Source organism: Lygodium microphyllum, chromosome 14 (assembly GCF_053477565.2).
Source record: "Lygodium microphyllum isolate KBCC chromosome 14, Lygodium_microphyllum_v1.1.10, whole genome shotgun sequence".
NCBI classification, from domain to species: domain Eukaryota; kingdom Viridiplantae; phylum Streptophyta; class Polypodiopsida; order Schizaeales; family Lygodiaceae; genus Lygodium; species Lygodium microphyllum.
This window is the reverse complement of record NC_141148.1, coordinates 122,271,064-122,293,337: the sequence shown is the minus strand read 5'-3', so window position 1 is coordinate 122,293,337 and position 22,274 is coordinate 122,271,064. Positions and strand designations below refer to the sequence as shown.

At 39.0% G+C, this 22,274-nt stretch overlaps 1 protein-coding gene and 1 long non-coding RNA gene across 4 annotated transcripts; one reads left to right on the top strand and one right to left on the bottom strand.

The window, feature by feature from the left end:
• Positions 1–17,089: 17,089 nt before the first annotated feature.
• On the bottom strand, positions 17,090–20,771 carry LOC148026061 (UDP-galactose/UDP-glucose transporter 4-like). Of its 3 annotated transcripts, none has more exons than XM_087693293.1 (7): positions 20,359–20,487; positions 19,842–20,033; positions 19,541–19,742; positions 18,838–19,080; positions 18,526–18,627; positions 18,177–18,284; positions 17,090–17,796 (listed from the first exon to the last, which is right to left on the bottom strand). In XM_087693293.1, the coding sequence occupies exons 2-7, from the start codon at positions 19,874–19,876 to the stop codon at positions 17,578–17,580; spliced, it is 909 nt and encodes a 302-aa protein (XP_087549419.1). In that variant the 5' UTR covers positions 19,877–20,033; positions 20,359–20,487; the 3' UTR covers positions 17,090–17,577. The 3 variants fall into 3 exon arrangements, with proteins under 3 accessions (XP_087549419.1, XP_087549418.1, XP_087549417.1); XM_087693292.1 differs by having other exon boundaries at positions 17,091–17,796; positions 19,842–19,934; positions 20,359–20,482; XM_087693291.1 differs by having other exon boundaries at positions 17,096–17,796; positions 19,842–19,870; positions 20,359–20,771.
• LOC148026062 (uncharacterized) lies at positions 17,915–19,012 on the top strand. Its single transcript, XR_015693178.1, has 3 exons — positions 17,915–18,269; positions 18,521–18,747; positions 18,880–19,012. It is a non-coding gene; the product is annotated as an uncharacterized LOC148026062 (long non-coding RNA).
• Positions 20,772–22,274: the final 1,503 nt, after the last annotated feature.

Sequence of the window (22,274 nt, the reverse complement as noted above, 5' to 3'; positions counted from 1 at the left end):
CTTTGAGAATAGGTTGATGGCCTCTCTCATTCTTTCCATTGCCTTCAGGGTTGTAGGATGACATTAAAGCCAACTCAATACCCAATTGAGCAAAAAAGTTGTGTGCCTCATCAACATCCAACTCTCCTCTATCTGCAGTTAATTTACCCACATAACCATATCTACAAAACACTTCTTCAAGAAAAAAATGACAAACAGCTTGAGTGGATTTGGTTGTCAAGACTTTGCCTTCAACTTGATTGGTTAGATCCTCTCTTACAAGTACTAAATACCGCATATTCCATATTCCTATAGGCATGGTTACAAGATCAATAACCCATCTATAATGTATAGACAAAGGATTGATAAGTTGATTGTAACCCATCTCGATGCTTGACCATAGAATACATTTGACACACATAACAGGTTTCAACAAAATGTACTATGTCCCGATACATGTTTTGCTACCAATATTTTTCTTTGACTTTACTAAAGGTTCCCCATATGCCTCTATGGGGGCTGGCCCATTGGCTTTTCATGAAATGAACTAGAACTTGAGCAATGCAATGAGCATGCTGGCTATTAGTTGACCATCCTGTTGTTTTCAGCTTTGGACCAGTATATGCAATAACTAAAAATGTATTTTCAGCAACTATGGAATGAAATTCAGCAAGTATAGATTCTTCAACTTCATCTTCTTCCATCAACTCTTCTTCATTATCATATCTTGCACCTAATAGCTTGTCAAAACTGGCTTTGCCTTTCCTGCAATTTTCTTTAATTCAGGGTTGAGTGACTTAATATATGCAATCCATCTTAGCATAGCAATGTCGGGTGTAGAGCAGTTGGCAATCATGTCCAAGAGTGGAAGACAATCAGTTTCTACCACTACGAAAGCACCTATAAAGTATTCACAATCACACTTTAAGGCAGTTACAACTCCCCACAGTTCCCTTTTTACTTGTGCACACCTTCTTTGACGTTCATTGAGAAATTTTGCTCCAAAACGAATTGCATACCTATTACCTTCAAGATCCTCTTGGCCAACAACCCATCCTATCCGAATGAGACTTGTATCCACAGTAAGGATGATGGGTTGACCATTTGAATAGTCAGCCCTTTTGAGAGTGGGGGTTGAAATTAATAGCTTCTTTAATTTATGCATAGTGAGAGTATGTTCTTTATTCCAAGAGAATATTTGGCCTTTTCTTAATAATTAATAAAGATTTTCAGCTACATGAGAAAAATGTGGTATCCATATGAGATAGAATACACATGCGCCAAGAAATCTTCTCACCTTTGAAACATTTGTGCATTTTTCTTGCATTCTGTTGATGGCATCTATCTTGATTGGAGAAGGTTTGCGTCCATAGGGGCCACATAGATGACCGACCATTAGGACTTCTTCTACTCCAAAAATTGACTTAGCTCCAGAAAGGGTAAGATATACCTCTTCTATCTTTGTCAAAATCCTGTCACAATCTTGAACATGGTTAACTACAAATGTCCTGCAACCATATTTGTCAAGCTCCTCATTCTTTTCATTGACTTCACATCCCTTGATAGGTACATCATCAGGAAATGGAAGAGTAAGTTGTGGAATAAAGTCCCTTAAGACTTTGTGCATGGCATTCATCATATGGGCTACGAAGTTTGTTGCACCTTGTGGTAGAGTGCACATGCGGACCAATCTAAGAGGTGTCTTCATTGTCGTAATGTCTTGGCTTTCTAATGAAAGCTGAAATTGGTTATATCCTGAATATAGGTCTCCCATAGAGTAAATTTCTCTACCTGAAAAAGCTTCAACAAAATCATCAACAATTGGACCCAAACCAACATTTTGGATTGTGACACGATTGAAAAGCTATAGATCTTGAATGAATCGTAAAGATCCATTTTTCTTAGGCATAGTAAACCATCGGTTTGAGTAAGGTGCTGAAGAAGGTTCTAAAATCTTCATTCTGATCTTCTCATTTAGAAGTTCCAATAATTTGGGCAGATATGCCCTTGGGACAGGAATGGGCTTGAGGTTCCAAGGTACATGTAGGACCGTAAAAATTACCATAGGAACCACAATATTTGGATCCACACAGTCTATTTCACTTAGTTGAAAAGCAAAAGCTTTACCATGTTTCATTAGCATTTGCATAAAAGAGTGTTTTTTAGCTGGAGAAAGGAAAGAATTTTCACCTATTTTGAGCTCTTTTATACTTTCAGATGTGAACTTGTGACCAATGTTGGAAGGATCACGAAGACTTGGCTAATTTGCTACGCTATCAACAAGCCCTTCAGTTTTAGGAGGCAGTGGGACTGCCACAGGTTTGACTTTCTTATCCACTGTCTTGTATTTTGTCTCCACTTGTGCTTCAGCCTTGTTGAGTAAACCATTGTCTTCCTGTTCAACAAATTCTTGAATTGTTTGATAAAAATCCAATGTACATACTTCTATGGACTGATTTTCAGCCTAATTTTCTGCATGAGTAGTTGCATATATTTCAACCAATGTGTCAGTAGTAATCAGTCCAAAAAAAAAGCTCGAAATATCTTCATTTTCAGCGATCATGTCATGAGTTTTCAGCTCCCTTTTTACATGACATAAATATTTTCTTTTAGCCTTAGTCATGGCCGAAAGAGACTTATAACAGCCCATACTATTGGTTGTACATACATATAAATTTGCTAAAGACACAGTTTTTGTTGCATGAGGAGGTTCAATCTTTTTACTTGACGCACTATCATAGCCTCCCTTTATAGTAGTGCAGCCCGAAAACCCTTGAATTCTCGAGCATTAGGAGGCACAAAATAATCACGCAGTAGATCTCTATTTCGATGATGGTTAACACACACTGTAAGAAATTGGACAGCTCATTCATTATCCTTGCTTCAGATTCGAGCATCGGAAGAAACATCATCAGGAGCTTTTGTTTCCAAGCGGCCTTCAGAAATATAAGGTTGCCCAATAATGATAGGGTAACTACAAGAGTCTTGAACAAAAAAGTGAATTCGCTCTCTTCGAGCAATCATGTTAACTGCATCAGTAACATCTCTCCATGTAGTCTTGACTTTTGACTCGGAGGTAGCATCTTCTAGGCAATTAGCAAGATTCTCTTGCAGAATGGGATCTGCAGCCTTAAGGAATAATTCAATCTTCTGACCTTTCATACTTTGTTGGTCTTCAGCATTAAGTTGTCCAAATTTACTTTCAAACTCATGGTATAGAGCTGTTGCAACTAAACCTTTGTTGTGTTTTTCAACCCATTCAGTGAAACTTTTCTTTGCCACTAGGCCAGAGTCTTCTAAGAAGAATTCTTCACATAGGGCTTTTTTGAATGCATCCCAATCCGCATCTTGTTGAAAAAGACCATGGATTCTTTCTTGAAGACCATGCTTGGCTAGTCTTGAAAAATAATGGCTCCATGCATGTTGTGGTACACCAAAGAAAAGCTTTTTTTCAACATATAAGCAAATAAAAATAGAAACATTTTTACCATTAAATTGTTTTAATTCACGCCCAACTTTCTCTAGAGCCTTGATAGCTGTGGAATCAATCTTCTCTTTGATCGTCTTGCCTTTGTTGTTGTTGTTGTAACATTTGGATTTGTTGTTGTTGAGTCTGGTGTAGTATGCACACCAATTGTTGTAGAGTATCTCCAGAAGAATCCCCCATCTTGGAGTTCTCTTACACTAACCTTCACGTCGGGTTCACCAATGTCACAATACGTAGGGTTGAAGGTCACCGCAGGGGTTCGGCAAGAGAAGAATGTATGGGAGACTTCGGAGATGGTAGAGATAAGAGAAGGGTTGAAGGTTTCAAGCCAAGTTCTTGAAGATAAGAGACAACAAGGTGCATGTAGATTCAAGGAGAGGAGTAGACGGAAGAGAAGGGGTTCAAAGAGATTCAAGATGTAGAAGAATACTCACAAAAAGAATTAGAAAATATAGAAGAATACTAACAGAGATGAATCCTATCAGTTTCTTTTAGCATTATAAGAAAATATAACTCTAGTAGACAAAAACGTGTACAAAATAATATCTTCCTCTATGCTGCTCAGATTGCCAATTTGATGCTTCCAATGGCTCCGAAAGGAGGGTTAAATACCAAGACACCTGGTCAAAATCCTGCCAGATCACTCCTTCTTCATATCCCACTTTCGGAGTGCTGTTTACTGCCTGAAAATAGCGATCGTGCATCGCGCAATTTCGCTAATCTCTTTTTTTACATAAAATCCTCTCAAATTGGCTGAAAGCTACATGCTTTCTTTTACATGTCCTCCTAATCTAGAAGTTATCTATAGTTTTATGAATTTTTACAAGAGATAATATCTAGAATATCAAAAATTGACTAAAAACTTATCCAAAAAAATCTAATATTTCGAACCATGGACACTAATACTAATGTTTAAAGTGGCATTGGCTCCCTAAATCTAAAAGGAAGCCACACTCTAGATTTTTTTACATAGTGTGCACGTAGCAACACAACAATGGATGTGTCTGAGGTTTCACCGCTATTAGGAGAGACATCAATGGGTTCATTGGTAGATGGACTCGATGCTTTATTTCTTAGCTCTTCAGTGCTCTTGGTCTCAATGTTCTTGGGTTCCACAACCACTTGTAACTTCTATTTTTTTCATTGTTTTTTCCTCTTTTTCTTAGTTAGTGAAGGTGCATCTCTTAACGAATCAGGACCCTAGACTAGGTCATTGATGTACTTGGTTGGGCCTCAGCTTTCCCTTTCTCCGGTGTGTCCTCATGGGATGTAGTTGTGATCTACTGGACAGCCTTGCTAGGTTGATTGGTCAGATGCACCATCTCCTTGACCACATCTTTGAGAGGTTTCTCCTCAAGCCTAGGCTTTAGGTGCTTGGAGTTGTCAAGGATGCTGGTTGTGGCACCTCCTTTCGAGGTGAACTGCTAAGGACACGTTCCGAAAGGGGCATCGTGGCCAAGGGCTATGAGTGCTCTGACCCCTAATTGGAAGTAGTAGGATCTAGTTTAGTGGACTTGCTACTATTGGTGGATTGCGGTGTCAAGTCCTTAGGTCAATTGGAAGTGGTCATGTCTTTTGTTGCCCTTAGAGCATTCACTTGTGTAGATCGAGCATCAGTTGAGCTAGCCACGAGGGATTGCACAAGCATATCCTTAGGCTGAGAGCTAAGGGTGGTGTCATGTTCCGCCTCTTGGACATTTGGAAGCTTAAATGTAGGTAGACATTGGGATTGAGTAGCCGCACTTGACGACTGTTGTGCTTCATGTGTCCATTTAGGGGAAGAGGGTGTAGGAGTCTTGGGACTCCTAAGTGGCTTTGATACTGGCTAGGAGATTTGCTCATGGCTATTAGATGATTATGCTATTTGCTTTGTTGAGCATTTAACCTTGCCATGAGCAATGTTGTGCCTATGATGCCTGTTAACCTCTTGGGAAATCAAAGGCTTCTTGGACACTAGTGGCTTTTGTGTATCCTTAAGGATTACATCTAATATATGCTTGTCGAGCATGCTAGACTGAGGATCTACCCTTTGAATAGTCCCATTTGGTTTCTTGATTTTGATTGTGAGGGGCTCGGTCACTCCACTGTTTTTTACTCGAGACTTGGGTTTTTGTTTAGATCTCCTCCTACGCTTCTTTGCTCTTGATACGATATGACCTTCAGTCAATAGAGGAGGTTTAGCAGGGGGTTTTGGCACCCAAATCCATCGGTTACTTGTGTAATACCCTTGAGCACGTAGCAACGCTTTGGATATCCATCGCGGCATTTTGTTGACACTCCACTAGTGCCTTCGTCTATAAGGCTTGGGCTTCTTTTGGGGTCTTCTACGATATTTGTAAGTCGAAAGCCCATCCTTGGCATTGTCTCTTGACCTTCTTGTTTCAGGCATGGCCTCACTCACTAGTTCTCGTTGTTCGACCTATGCTTGTATCAATTCTTCCAACAAGTCGTTGCTCTCGTTAGTAGGCTTGACTGTTATGTCAACACCTTCCTTGCCTTTCCCTCGAGGTTCGATGAGGTCACCCTTGCTAAAGATTGTGACTATCCTCACACCCAGTAGTGTCAAGTGTATCCTCTGTGCTACATAGTTAGCCTCACACTTGGTCGCCCTCTTGAAGGGCCTTCCTAGGAGGGTTTCCTTCCCGCAATTAGCACTATTTGGAGGAACATGAAATAGGATAGGTAAGCTTTCAGTTTCAATTGTCGCAAGGATTTTGCACTTCCCTATGAGTGTTTGTGGGTGTCCCCCGTAAGGGCTAAGAGTTGCATTAGTCAATGTGAGCTCTAGTTGGCCTAGTAGGGTCTATGATTCATAGATCAAGATATTAAAATCTACTCCTTCATCAATCAAAGCATCGATAGTATGCTCTCTTTTCACGGTGAGTTTGACCCTAAGATAAGCAGGCAATAATGTCTTCATCTTCCGGGTCTTGGCTTATTAATTTAAGCCATCTAACAAATGCCCTTGAGTCCACAACTCCACGACCAGATGTGGATTCCCCACTAATGTCTTGAATCACCTGTGCACTGCTATTCAAGGAGCATCCATCATCAAGACTGTCATATCTAGTCATTCTCGCAGTTGTAGCTTGATGTTGTTGCTTTCCTCCACTTTGACTAGATGTAGTCCAAATGCAACATGTATGTGTTTTTGTAGTGTGGCCTTTTTGCCCTTGTTGGCTAGATTGGCCCATTGAGGTTCTAGGGTCTCTATTTGTTTGTGTTCGGGTATGGGCTTTTGGTTGCTCTTTTGTAAGTGAGAATTCATGCTCGTGTAGAGCCATTACTACACTAGGGTCTAATTTGGAGGACCTGTCACGGTGCATGTTTTCTCCTCCAACCTACTTGGGGGAGGTGCAGAGGAGGCTGAGCCCCCTTTGCGGGGGTTCAGGGGGGCAGTCCCCCTCCCCCTGACCCGCAAGGCCGTTACAGTAAATGCCATACATGATTTGAAGGACCATTTATAGCCAAATTTTGAACTACTTGCTCTAAGTTTCAGCCCATTGATCAATCTATGATATGGTCTTGGCTCTATATGGTCTCTAAGTCAGTTTCACTGTCTACAAGTTAAAATTTGAAAACATCTAAATTTGGCCCAATAGGTTTGAATTACAGGGGCCGAGTTTTCGATTCGGCCCGTCCGAGGGCCAAATGAAAAAGGGTCGAATGTAACTGGTCTGAATGTCGAATTCGGCCAGTCCAAGTGTGGTTATCCGAGGGCTAAGTGGCTGAGTCAGGTGGGCGGAGGGGCAAATGGTGAATTCGTCCGGGGTGAATGTCAACTTGTCTGAGTGGGGTTGGGCCGAGTCGGTAGGGCCGAGGGCCGAATTTCAAAGTTGGTACGAATGGTCGATTCGAACGGTCTAAGTGGTGGGTGTCCGAGTTGAGTGGGCCGAGGGCCGAATCTCGACGTGTCTGAGTCGAATGGTCTCAGCGGTAGTGGGCCAAGGGCCGATTTCTGGGACTTGGCCTAGAATCGTCGTCACTCGGACGGGCCGAGCGCGACACGATTTTTACCGGTGAAATGATAAATCGCTCGAATCCCATGATTCAGGTCACGGCCGATACACATCCCCAGATCAAAGCTATGGATGGAGGGGAAGAGTTGTATATACCTGGAATAGCCAATAAACTCCAAAATGCAAATTAGTAACAACCGAGTCAAACTCTCATGCCCTGTTATGATAGCAGAAACCCTGTTGCTTGTTTTTCTTTTTTTTCTTTGTTTTTTCCTACCCTAATGCACCCATATCACAAAGAAAATAACTACACTACTCCAATATGCTTTTCCAAATCCAAAAAAGCCAAAAACCTACTTGCTAAGGAGATCGAATACCTCTTCAAACTCCCTCGCTCCCTACCTATCTACCTCAAGCACCGATTTAGGGAAAACCCTTACTTCGATGCTTGATTTGAAGCGCACAAGCGCTCAAGGCTTGAATCCATTGGTCTTGGAAACGGAACAAAATGTGGGAGCTTTCACTCAACCACCAAGACCCATGGACTGCTTATTGCTTCAAGCATTCCAAGTCGAGCACTAATGGCTACCTCTCATATAGCCGATGCACCATCCATATCTACGAGTGTAGTGAGCTTACCTCCACGCCAATCGAGTTACCTCCTCTCTAGCACACTCTGGTAGCTCCACGATCCAAGTGCCAGCTTCAAGCAAGCTCCATCCTCAAGCTCCACGCTCCAAGCTCCATAGCCGCGAGCAAGAGAAGAGAAGAGAAAAGAAGAGAAGAGAAGAGAATAAGATAGGAGAAGATGGAGAGCTTCTCCTCCCCGGTACCTCGCCCTCACACACTCACACACTCACTCTCTCACACTCTTACACTCCCTCTCTCAAGCACAAGCTCAAGCAAGCAAGAAGAAGAAGAAGAGAGCCACTTTTGGCTGCCACTCACAAGAATGAGCTTCTCATTCACTTTTCAACCTTATATACAAAACCCTCAATCCCTTTTGGGCGGTCATCCCCTTATCCCCTCTTTTACATGACCGGCCATGGCCTAGGCCATTTTTTCCATTGTCCTTCTATCTTCCTAGCTTCCTTTCCACCGCCCGTCTACATTTACAAATTGCACGGATGAGCTAGCCTGGCACTCCTTAAATTAAATCATGATACGCTTGCGCTCTTTTACAAAAGTATTGACTTGCGCTTTTCCTTGTGCACCTTTTTCAATTATTTAGGACTTTTTCGCCCTTCTTGTGTTTCTAGATTTTTCTTGGCATGCCTTCGTCTTCCGTTTCACTTTGCCTTGGCCTTTGTCTTTTGCTTTAGCTTTTCCAGATTTTCCACCTTGTTTGTTTAACGATTAACAGAGGGTTTCGAATTGATCCCATGTTACTTGAGAGGTTTCACAATCATGAACATGATGAATGTAGATGTCATCAAGTTTGAGCTTGATAATAGCTTGAGCCTTATCATGATTTTTATGCCATATAACTAAGAGTGCAGCTTCCCTTGGTTTCTTCTCTTGACCACTTGTGATTGACCACAAGTCTTTCTTCATTAGGATCAGTTTGATCCTAGTTTGCCATATATGGTATCCGACACTATTGAATTGGCATGAGGGTAAATCTTTGCCGATTTTGTTGGTAGGAGAAACAGAAAATAGACCAACAAAAGAGTTGAATTTGAGTGTGTCAAAGGACATAAGAAGATTAGTGTTAACCAACAGTAGTTAATATCAAGAGACTATGTACTTGATGTTGTGTCTTCTTCTTGCTAATCTGAAGTGGTAGCTCTGCTGACAACTTAGTGTTGTAGTAGATCAAAGAGTCATTGACATCACCGAGCCAAATAAAGTAGGAAAATGAAGTAAAATATGAGCTTGGAGATCAATGGCTACGGCTTCCCTCTTTAGGGTTTTGACAGGCGACTGGTATTTTGCTAATTGTTGCTCACAAAGGTAGCCATTTGAGAAACCCTCTGAGTGGCAGAGAGTTTAGATGTATAGCTTCAAAAGCCCTATGATAATGGTCAACATCATTGCATGTACAGATTAAACACGCGATACGAACAGGAAGGGCACATATCTGGACAACCATCTGATGTTGCAAATGCAATACTGAAGCATTAGGTGCACAATGTCATTCTATGAGGTGATAGGAAGGATCCCCTTGAGTCAAGGAAGAGTTCTTCAAGAGGCATCACAGGCTGATAATTCCTCGGAAGAGAGATTCAAGCCATGTAGTGAAGGTGGGTAGCTATGGAGGTAGGTGAGAGATTCATGGCAAAGTGGAGGGAGCCAAAATTTCAAACTGAAATGACCTAATCAGTGGCTTAATGACTCATTATCTTGAAACCCACTCTGAAACCATGTTAAAATATTGAGGATGCATGCTAAAGTGGATCACTGATGAGCAAATAGACAATCATAATGAGGCATAAGTAATGACAAAGAAGAACAACTGATATTATCCAAGCATAATGCTAGGCATAATGCAAGTACAACTAAATGAGAATGATTAATCAAATGACTGTGGGGATGAGTGCCTTTTATAGGCTTACAGTAGGTGGTATTGGTAGGTGAAAAAAGGTGAAAAGGGACCATGGTATTCACCAACTGTGGTTTTAATAATCCATGCATACATGACCTAGTCTAAGGCTTTATTTGTGATGTGATTCTTTGCCTTGCTGCTCCTTACAAAGAGGCTATAGTGGGTGTGATTGCATATTTCTCAACATGGGGTGGTGCCAGTTTATTGACTTCTTCTCCTTCTTAAGCTTTCATTTTAAAGCTTAAGTTTTTTTTTCTCTCTTTCTTATTTAGTCTCCATAACAAGTCTTGACTACTCAAGTTTTAAGTGTTTGGTCAATTCTGGTTTATGAGCCATAACCACTGTGTGTATGATAATTTTTGTGTAGAGATGTTCGCAGTTTTATCGATCCTGCAAAAGGTGTCGAGGTATGGGATATAGATTATTTTATTCAAGACTCCACTTTTTAATAATCTCTCAAATCTTAATTACATGAAGAAGTTGTGAAAGTCGGAATATCACTGTCGTGTTGAGGATGGTGAAATATCTAAGTCATCCTAGAGCCTTATTATACCATCTCTACCAACCTTTTCAATCAAAGACAAGGAGTACTTCTATTGTCTAGCATCCAAAGACTCTTTAATTTGAGAGAGGACAATTGTTTGGCAATTATTGGAGAAGCTTGTGTAGATGCTAATGGCATTACTATTGATATTGAACACAAGTCTAATGATTAATTTCTCTCACTATAATGTGTTTGACCAAAGAAAAAGATGATAAGAAGAAATTACCAATTACTTATGAGAGTTTCATGAGCTTTAAGAAAGACTCAAAATTTTCAACTTTGGGAGACTGAGAATAATCAAAGTATATTAAGGAACTTAAAGACAGAGAGGAAACATAATCAATTAACTTATGGAATCCAGGTATGATTTATTTCTTTTCTATGAATGTCTAAAGATATTCTACATTTCCCTTTCTCACATCTCCTTTTCATCTTATATTTTCTTCTCTAGTTGGATATTGTATATGAGGACAATTTATTGGGAAGAGGCAAAGGATCAAGAATTAGTTGGTGGCTCTATCAAGGATGTTCTACTTGGATGCTACCTTGTTAGAATTGATCCTCATATTTTTTAATCTTACATAGTATTATCTTATAGGATGAGTTATGGCCCATTCTTTGTACGAAAGCTCTTACAAGAGTTCTTGGCTACTTAGGATTACAATAGAATGCCCATAAAGCAAAGTTTCTTGAAAAGACAATAGCCATTTAAATTCTTGGATATGCACCAGACCACTCTGCCTCCTAAGCTTGATACTTTCCATCATTCTCCTCTTATCCTTTGGTAGCATGATAAATAGATATTAAATCCATTGCTATTGGCCATTCAATTTTTTGGGTATGCACCAGGCTACCCTGCCTCATGAGCTAGATACTTTCTATCATTCTCCTCTTATGCTTTGGCAACTTGATAAATAGATATTAAATCCATTACTCAAGATAAGAGGAGAAAGTTTTTATATTATAGAGGAAAGATTACCAAGGATGAAGAGGATGATAAGGCTATTTCAAGCTAGCTAGCCCTTTGTGTATTTCGATATTAAAATATTATAAACATTTGTTGTACTCTTTAGCCTTTGAAGTTTCCTTTGAAAAAAACAATTGAATAACTCTGCAAGAGCATTGCCTTTTGTTACTCCTCCACCTTGTTTAATGCTACAAAAGTAATATGTATGAGCTTAATAATGGGATTTCTCTATTCCTTGGCTACCGAAAGTTGCTAATGGCCATGTCCTCCTCCACAAAATAAGTCCCATGAATTAAAAGAATGTGTTGCATCATATAAGAAGCAAGAGTTAGTTTCTATCATTAGTTTTTTTAATTTTCAAAAATGCATGATCGAGCTCTTTTTCTATCTTACCAAATAGAAAGTAATATCACATATGGACCATTAAAATTTGTAGTCTTTTAAGATCAATCAAAAATTATTAAATGTGCTATATCCAAAGACGGATTTTGTGTTTTGTTTTGCATTGGGTATAAACTCTTCAATATGAATATACTTCCCAAATACATTTGAAACTTTACTATTCATGGTTGTCCTAACAATTGAAACTACAAGGGGTTGAGGCAAACCAAATGCACTTATTCTATGACATCTAAGGTTTTTGAACCACAATTTAGAGAGAGCATAATAACCTCTATGACTTATACCCATAGTGTCACATGTCTTGACTACTTTGTTTTGTTTCATAGTTCCTTTCAAGTCTTTCACTAACTTTTTCAGAGTTTGACATGCTAAATTTACATCTTTTGGTGATCAAAGAATCCTTTAAATAATATCTTTTTTATTCATAGCTTCTTTTGAAAGCCTACGTCTCTCCTCATTCTCTCTGATATCAATGCATAAAATACTAGAGACAAACCTTCTTGTAATTAATGGCTTCCTTTAACTGTAATCATTTTTCTTGAAAGGACTTGTTAGTGTTTTCTAGAATGTCAACCTTGTTCATTATCCTAGAAATAGATGTTTGTGTGGTTATTAATGCTTCTAGTATTTCAAACATTTGTCTTTTGCATACAAAAGATGTTGAACATAATCACATGCAATACCCAAGCATTCTATCACAACCATCTCCAATATATCTTACGAAGTCATGGAATATTGAGAAAAGGAAGATGCTTACTTGTTGAAGGATCTTTGGGATAGATATTTCCATCCACCCACAGATATATATGCTTCTTTTCTTTCCTTCATAACTTGTTTGCTTCATCCCTATTGAAATAATGCTTGATGATGTATACTTCTCCAAGATGAATAAATTGAATCTATTTGAATTGCAAGTTTATGTTTGCATACACTTGAGCTTGTGTTACTTGAAGAGATATTGTTAAACATTATAGTAGAATAAACTCAACCAAGTGATAATATGAAAGAGAAGAAAAGTAAGTGTAGAATAGGGAATGACACAAGAAATAAGCCTCAAAGAACAAATGAATGTGTTTTGGTGTGAAATTCTTAGCTATACAAAATTTTGCAAGTAGCAAGAGAAAAATAATTGAAAAGGTGACCCTTAACATGGATTAAAGAATGAGACATTTTAATGGCCAAGCTCTTCAATGACCTCTTTAATTGCAGTTAAACACCGAAATTTGAAGGGTTTATTGCTTTAAAACCTCTTCTAATTACCAATTTAATCATTTTCCTACAAGTGTCATTTTTGAAATGTTTTTGGCCCTAATGAGACCTTGGAAGAACAAATAGACCATAAGGAGGATGAAAGAAAGAAAGTAGTGCTTGTGTTGGAGAAAGAAAAGCAAGCCTATGTCAACCTTCATAGGTAGTATATAAGAGACATCTACACCTTGAAGATAATGGTAACCTTGGCAAGGAAAGGCATAGAAATAAAAAGTATAAGGAAGTATTGTGCTAGTATGAGCAAGAAAAGGAGAATAGGGAAAGATGGAAGGTGCACCATAAGAAAGTCACAACCATCATAGCCCAATTAGAATGCAAACTAAAATAATAGATATTTCAAATCGACCACAGCTACAATGCGATGAAGAGAAAATGATGTAGGTGAAGGACATGTTGCTCACATTTGTAGAGTAATGGTGGGAAGAAGTCACTAAGAACTAGGAGCACCTTGAACAAAAAGTGGAGGAGTTAACCAAAGCAAAGGAGGAGTTACAACAAATAAAAAGTGATCAAACTACTATACTAGAATCATTAATTGCAAGACAGGGGTTAGAGAAAGCCATAATATTAAAAAGAAAAAATGAGAGGAGAAAAATGGAGAGTGAAGCTTTGTCCCTAATGTGAAGTGCGCCTTGCAAGGTTTCGAATATTGCTACATCTGATGGTTGTAGGCTATGAGAAGTATATGAGGGAAGTGTGGAAATGTCCATCACCTATGATTTAACCTTAGTAATTGGCTCAAGGGTTGTAGACTACCATGGAAATTTGATATTAGCAAATATTGATTCTCCATAGACACTCCATTAGGCATAGTTCTCTTGAAATATTAAACTCAAGTTGTGAAATACTCCATTATCATCCATGCATTGTTCTGCTCACATTAACTCAACTAGTTCTGCATGGCTCTCTTTTCTTTGAAGGTATAGTAGCCTAGTAGAGAGTTTCCTTCAACATTCACACAACTCAAGATGGTGAGCCAATCTTGTAAGCTAGTAGTTATCCCAAATCAGTGATCTCATTACTTTTCTGCTTCACACCTTCATGTCTCCTTCTTGGGATCCTTATTGACAACTTGTTCATTGATATTCAAAATATGGCTAGGAGGATACTTATGCTTGTTATACATTGTTATACATTGTATCCAATTTATCATATAGAGTTTTGACAACATCATGTCTTGCACTTTCTAACTCATAGTGCTAGCTACAGATATTGATCCCTAAAGTCATCAAGCCAACTATCACTTGGCATACCATCTAAGAATGGATTGAGTTGTGCTTGGAAAATCTTAGCTACTTTATTCCATGACCACGTTGTTGCTTCATGAAACACCATTTTACCACATCATGCTTTTCCAAACTTGACAAGAGTGGGGGTGGACCTTTCTAGTTGTTGGTAACTTTGCTTCCCAAGTATGGAGACAAAGTAGATGTAGTCATTTCCCATTGTCATACAACCCCTCTTTGTGATGTTCCATTAATAGTAGTTATCATATCTACCTCTTTCCACTTCCTTGCCACTTTCTTGAGTGGGCAATTTTTCAACAACTATTATTGGAACTTGGGGTAGTAGAGATGACCATCTAGAGAGGTTATGGTGTTTGGGTTTTATTTGATTGCTTGAGTGAAGTTCCTTTTGTTGGGGACTTTGGTAATGCGTATGTTTGAGTTAATAGAAATTTATATCTATGCAACTCTCTTAGAAGTTCTAGTTCATATACATTGCAATATGGGAATGCAAAAAGTCACTTTGTGCTAATACTCGTAGAGTAGTTAGTGCTCAAAAAATGAGGAAAAAGTAATCCATACATAGAAAAGTTAGTGTTTTTCAACATTGATGGCATATTTAGTGTTCACAAAGACTCTAATGTTCAAAAAAACACCCACACCTTCCAAAATGGGGTCATGATGTAATGGTTTGGGTGTGGGCTGAGTGAAATAGATGTGTGAATTCAAACCTTGCACACTATGTCCCCCAAAGCATATTAAAATTATGTATTCGCTTCAAAAAACTCTCCACACATAGGGGAGTCAATGGTCTTAACACTAATGGAGTGGCTATAGTGTGCAAAAACACTCCACACATATGAGGTAGCTATTACTTATCTTAGACTAGAAAAGTTGTTAAAGCTTATTATAATGAAAACAACATTTACATTGAAGACATATATTTGCGCAAGAATATACTTTTTGCTTGAAAGTATGCATAATGAAATTGATTTCTCAAATTTACAATCAAGACATATGTTTCAAGAAAATATTGGTTGCTTGAAAGTATGCACAATGAGAATTTACCTCTCAAAGGACCTCCTTAGATAGCTACTCATACTTACACATTGAAACATTTCCTCTTTTGAAGATGTTGGGCCGGTTGAGGTGGAAGATTGGAGTGACATTGCTTTTTGGTTTGGATGAGTGGAGATCAATTATTTAAGGGGACAAGAAGGAGATCGTAGGACTAGAAGGGCTTGTGATTGGCAATCTCATTGTGGTTGATTGTAGTAGTTGATTGGAGTTAAAGTTGTGCCTTATGGGTGAAAAAAGGGTTTATTTAACATGGGCAACCCTCTAGCCATGTTTACCAATAGTATATATGAGCAAAATGATATTTTTCTAGCAGTGGATGTAAGCAACATCCACACTCGGAGGGTCTAATAGAAGCCATGATGAATGAGAGGGAGCAACGATAAGAGTAATCATAGGCTTGCAAATGTAACAATATGCAAGCATGGAAGTGCTTTATAGAGGTGTATAAATGAATCTTGGCCATTGGAGAATTTGGACTTACAAAGTGAGCTACATCATGAGGAAGAATAACTATAGATATCTTTTTGTCTAAGAAAGAGGCAATATGAAGTAGTTGAGAGATACGTCAAGTAGTAATGAAAAGAATGATTTGATACATGCCTTAATGATTGTGAATAGTTATTGATAGAGAAGCATTCATGCTTATTTTGACTCTTTCCAAATGTTTGTTTTGGATGCAAGGATTTCGTGGAAAGAAGGGGTAACTATTCACACATGGGTTTCCAATAAGAAATAGTTTTGTAGAGAGTTTCCCATTTACAAAAGTAAATTGAGGACACATAGGGAGTTTTTGAAAACCCCCTCACTCCAAAGAAAATATTAAAATACATTACTTTTCCCCAAATTTCGTATGGTGGATGTGGGCCTTGAAGCCTTCTCCCAAAAAAGGGAAAGGGTTTCTTTGCAAAAACCCTTGTGAGGGGTTTCTCAACGGGAAGGGGTTTTTTCTAGAAAACTAGACCCCCCACCCCCCAAAAAAAAAAGAAAAAACCCCATGAGAATAGCTCCAGTCACTCTACTCTTGAGAGTGAAGGTCGAGTGTTAAAGGTAGCTATTGAGTCAATTGTGAGAGTTGAAGAGAGATAAGCACCACCTTTTTGGAAATGGCCTTTTTTGGGTTGATAAACATTTACAAATTGCCTTTTATTAGGCCACAGTAATTACCTGGGACATTTACCCTAGCTTTTGGCTCTATAATGATGTTGTTAGAGCTAGGACACGGCTGGCAAAATTCTACTTTCATAAGTTTGTGTAGTTAAGTATAATAATGCATGGATGGTTTACTTGATGACACTTAACTTTTGTGTCATAACTTTTGGAGTTGATGTAGTATCTCCAAAAAGCCATGAACTAGCTAGATTTAAAATGATATGATATGCATTCATTGTTAAGTTTTGTGCATGTGCACATGCGGGCACGTGCACGTGCACACGCACACATACACCCACACACACACACTCTCTCTCTCTCTCTCTCTCTCTCTCTCTCTCTCTCAATCCGTTGTGGGTTCTAGGTTACGTTTAGAAGAGTGTGATTGTGATACCTTTACTTTAGTTACCCTACGGCCAAGTTGGACAAGGAGTAGTGACAAGGCTTTAGCCTTGAAGTGATGACTTGCATTTGATATTGGAAGATGTGAAGTAGTATTTTAGTACATTCAAAATTGTTGAGTAAATTGAATACTTGAATTTTCTTGATTTGAGAGATGTCTTTCCTCTAAATTTTCTGGTATTGAAAGTAAATGCATGTGCAATTTTGTTTTGAAACTTAAATCCAGCAAAAAGCCTGTGCAATGGCAGAAGGATCATCTGCAAGGGTTTTTGCAAGAAGGTTTTGGAGGCAGAGGCAATATTGGTGGGGAAAAGGCAAGGCTTGGGATTGAGTAGAAATATAAGGGAGTGCAATGGATCACCACTGTCATGCTCAAGGGAAAGCGGAAGGGGGCGAGAGAGAGAGAGAGAGAGAGAGAGAGCTCTGCAGCAAATACACCAATGACTTATACAATATGCATGCCATGCTGTAGAAATGTACATCAGACTGATGGTTGATCAATAACCTCTCATGAAGAACATCAGTATGTACACAATGGTACAAGGTGGGCTGGAGTTCGCAGGCTTGCTTACACAGCACTGTTGCTTTTGGATAAATCAGTGGATGTGAATCCTGCCTCCTGCTTTGGGGAGGAGTGGAGTTCTTGCAGGGAAAATGGGTCTGGCATCATTTTGAGAATGATGCCCATGGCTATCAGCAGGACACCAGTGAGATGCTGCTCTGAGAATGGCTTTGTGAACAGCACATATGACAGCATTAGTGTGAATGCCTTCCTTGCTGTTGTTACCTGCATGCCAATATCTCCAAAATGTGATTCAGCCCCATTTGATGTCAAATCAATGATCTGTTTCCTCCCCCAACAGTCACATGGCCATTCCCAGTCTGAAGCATTCAATTATTAATCTGGAAAGCAAGCAATCTTTTCTTCATAACAGTAGCTTAGTACAAAGGCACACTGAACCTTCTCTTTTTGCTGTTTATTTGCCTACATGTAAACTGCAAAATTGTCTGCCATACCAAAACCCTACTTTTGAGATTTTGATGTGAACTTTGAAGCTACAGTGTTAAGCTTAGCCTTCCATTAGCTGAACTGGATCCTTTGAAAGAATCTATGAACTCATAGAAGGCAAACTAGCACACACATAAGTATACTGGGCAATTTATTACCATTGCTGTTGTTGCAGCTCCAAAGATTGCTATAAGAGAGAGGACTGACAGTTGGCCTATGAAGGTAGCCATGGCTTCGAAGACAAGCACAAGGTATATGTACAGATTCTGTAGTACAGAAGGAACAATATAAGAACATTCAGGTTTAAATTGATTAATATGCCTTCATACTAGTCTGACTGTAATGTTGCCATAATTGATGCTTATAACTGCTGTGGAAGGAGACTTAGTTCTGCATGCCTATTTATAAGCCTACAACTGAAGCGACATATAAGTTTATTGCTTGAATAGTACAGTATGTATGATGGTGCAATAAATTGAAGATTATCAATGTTACATGAAAGGTCACCTTAGAGCATGCAGTCCAGGCTATGAATACCTCCCCAGTCAGAACCATGGGTGGAATAAGGAAAGGAATTCCAACAGCTGTGGAACAAAAAAGCATCTCCATCTGAAACAACCATAAAGGCTTCTGACTAAAACGCTTTGCAAAACCAGAATCACATCGATCAAATATACATTACAGCAGTTGAAGATCAACCCAAAACTTTAAGGGGAGAATGATAGTAAGGTATGGAACTTGATGATTAAGCCTTCATATGCAAATTGGTGGATGATACAGGTTTACTTAAGCTCATATTTAATCAGGCCCAAACAATACCTGTGAAGTACCAGGATTCATAGTGAAGATGGATTCTTGCAGGTTTCCCAGGAAAGCATCCAGAACAAGTGCTCCTGACACCATGGCAACCCCGATAACGCTAAAATTAGGTGATGCTTGAGCGTCAGCAAGTGTGAAGACAATCAATCCCATCACAAGCAGGGTTGCTGAGATGTATTCATACAGCTTATACTTTCGTCTTAGCCCGGGAATGAATGCCCCCATAATCATTACTGGCAGAACCTGTTTGGATGTTTACATGTTGAGCATATACACGTGACATGCATACAAAACTGTAAAGCCTTTCCGATTTCATGTGAGGTTCTCATATAAATGTGTGTGGTGCATGCCTCAAACTAGCTTAGTATCTATATTAGAATCTATAGCTTCGATGATTTGATTGTGTGCTTCTCACGCAGAGAAGAAAGTGCTCTCAAGTTAAAAAATACCAGAGATGATGAATACATGTTCTAGACCTATCACAAGAAGTTTTAGACAAATTCCCATTATAATTCTACATTGTGAATTGCACCACAGCTAGCAGCTAGGTATGTGTCCGAGCAGAAGCTTCTATAGGGAAAACCAGGTAAAAGAGCCCTTTCTCCCACTGTCAGGAGAATGCTAAAAAACTTCTTGTGTAGAGGCAAGCCTCAGGGTCAGTAGAAATAGATCACGATGGTATCGCACAAGATATTACACTTGCCTTTGTTGATTTGAACATGATTTGAGCAGGATAGTTGAGGAACATCAGAGATCCCTTTGTGAGGCCATTAGACCCCATCAACACGCCCGCCAGCTTCACATACATGTTCCATGGATTGACCATATGCTTGGGCCTGAAGCCTTGCCAGCTGATGAGGGCCAAATAGACAAAGCTCTGAACGAATGTGAAATACCAGCCATAGCTGCAACAAGTATGAAAGCTCTCAAAGATCGATGAAGAGAGGAGCACTGCATTAAGCCAAGAAAACAAAACAATTGCGGGTGCAGTACTGATTTCTGACCTGAAACCCAGTCTGTTATACACATACTCCTGCATACACAGTTCGAAAGCAGTGGTTCACTTACTGAGCAATTCGTAAATTTGTTTATAGTCACTGGATTGGCAAGAACGATGCGTGGCCATACATTTAGTAAAGTGCATTGAAATGTGCCCGATTACACGTACTGGCTTACAACATTCGATGGATGTAATGCTGTAGTGCATGAAACGCTGTGTATTTACATGTGAGTGCTTAACAGTGTATCTGCTGTGGAATAGCATATGTAACTTTCAAGGGAATGCGTCAACAATGCTGCCCAATTGTCCCTAAAATTCGCTTACAGTCACTGGCTTAAATACGAAGACTGATGGGACATGCGATGCATTCAGAAATATGCTATCCAATGTTAGAAGTATTAGAGTACGCAGCATGAATAAGTAGTCCAATTTTGCATGTACTGATACGTGCAGGAATATGAGTATGTAGTACATATGCAACATATTGTGTGTGATATGGTGTAGTAATTAGATGATGATACCTCGCATACTCCATTAATCAAGTACCCAAAGAAGAAGCCACCTCCACAGATAAGCAGCTGCATCCACCTGGGTTGCCCATTGAGGGAAATCCCGAGAAGGGCGTGATCATGACCACCCATGAGATAATACTCACTCACGGCATCAGCTAATAATTAACACCGTGCGTAGTGATTCGTGAATAAATGAATCTGTTGTTCATCCAATGCTCAAGATTATGCTGAGCGAGGGTGGACATTAATTCTCAGTAGATGTATCTCCGAAAGAAGAAGAAGAAGAAGAAGAAGAAGAAGACGATGATGATGAAGAAGCGTGATTTTGATGATAAATTTGTTAAGTGAGTACATTACATGATCTCGAAAGCAGGTTGATTTTTTTCTGGAAAGGGGCGAGAGCAAGCTGTCAGCGTGGCTACGTTCACCAATGGTTTCGATAATCGTACTTTACTGGCACTGAGAGTCTCAGCGTCTCACCACATACGTCACACACAATGCTCACACAAAACCGTCCTTTAATGTATTTTTTCTAGGTGAGATTCCCAAAAAACTGATTGAAATTGAAGCTTGTTTCGACGAAAACCGGTTATTTTTTAAGCATTTTAGTTAGAAATTGACTATTTCCCTCCTAAAAATGACTAGGGTTGCCTAATCTTTTTTTCATTGGATGGGGAAAAAGTTTTTTGTGAGCAGTGGTCACACACACACATATATGTACAGAGGGAAAGAGAGAGAGCAATGTCAACCATAATAGATGTATTTACCATCTTCATCACTAACAATTTTGTAAAGTACAAGGTTAAAACCCTTTTTTAATAGATGTATTTACCATCTTCATCACTAACAATTTTGTAAAGTACAAGGTTAAAACCCTTTTTTAAGCCAATGGGGTTGTGGCATAGTGGTTTGGGTGTGGGTTGAGTTATGGGGGTGTGTGAGTTCAATCCTTGCGCACCACATCCCCAAGGTGCAATAAAAAATATATATTCACTATAAAACTCTTTTTTAAAGAAAAGTGGGAAAATCTAGTAATTCATTTTACATTAGACTTGCATTTTTCTTGAGGGGGGAAGAGAGAGAAAGAGGTTTGAAGTTCCATGCTAATTGCTTTTAATCTTATGTTTTTGACAACAATGCCACATGTATTGAAATAAATATAATATTTATAGCCAGCTTAGTAGCCTAAATAACATACTTATAAATGAGTGAGCACTTTATGTCTTGACGTTGACACAAGTTAAAGTCAACTCCATTCTCTACATGTGACCTGCCTACTATTATAAAAGATTTACCTAAGCAAGTTGTGTTTTCTACTCATGAGAACACAACTAAGCTATGCTTTGGACTTCTGAGAACACGCCTTTCAATATAGGCCTCAAAATTTTATTATTTGCTTGACTCCTTTACTTTTAGGAGCTTGCTTAATGGTGCTATAAGTACTAGTACATATCTCTCCTTTTTTGCATTAATGAAAATATATAGACCTAAAGTAAGAAGGGTTGCTAGCTACTCATTTGAACATTAGAAGGCCTTAGGTCACAACTTCTTCTCACATAATTATTTTCTAACTCTTTACCATTCATTTAAAGGGTTATATATTTGTAAGAGAAAGAGAGTCTTTACCATTCATTTGAAGGGTTATATATTTGGTATAACCATTCCTTCCCTCATATATTTCATGGGTAAAGATCCCACCAAAGGATGAATTTCCAAGATGGTTTTTGGGAGCATTCTAGGTGTGTTGCACTATTGTGGAATATTGGTTTACTAGGAGAGGCTTTTATCAAATCCTCTTGGTTTTTTCAAACAAAAGAGAATGGCTTCTATTGTGCTCAGTGGGCTTAAAAGGTGATTTTTTGAACTGCTTACTTTGGTTGGACAGTTATTCCCTAAAAGGCATGCTACTCACAAAATGCCCCATT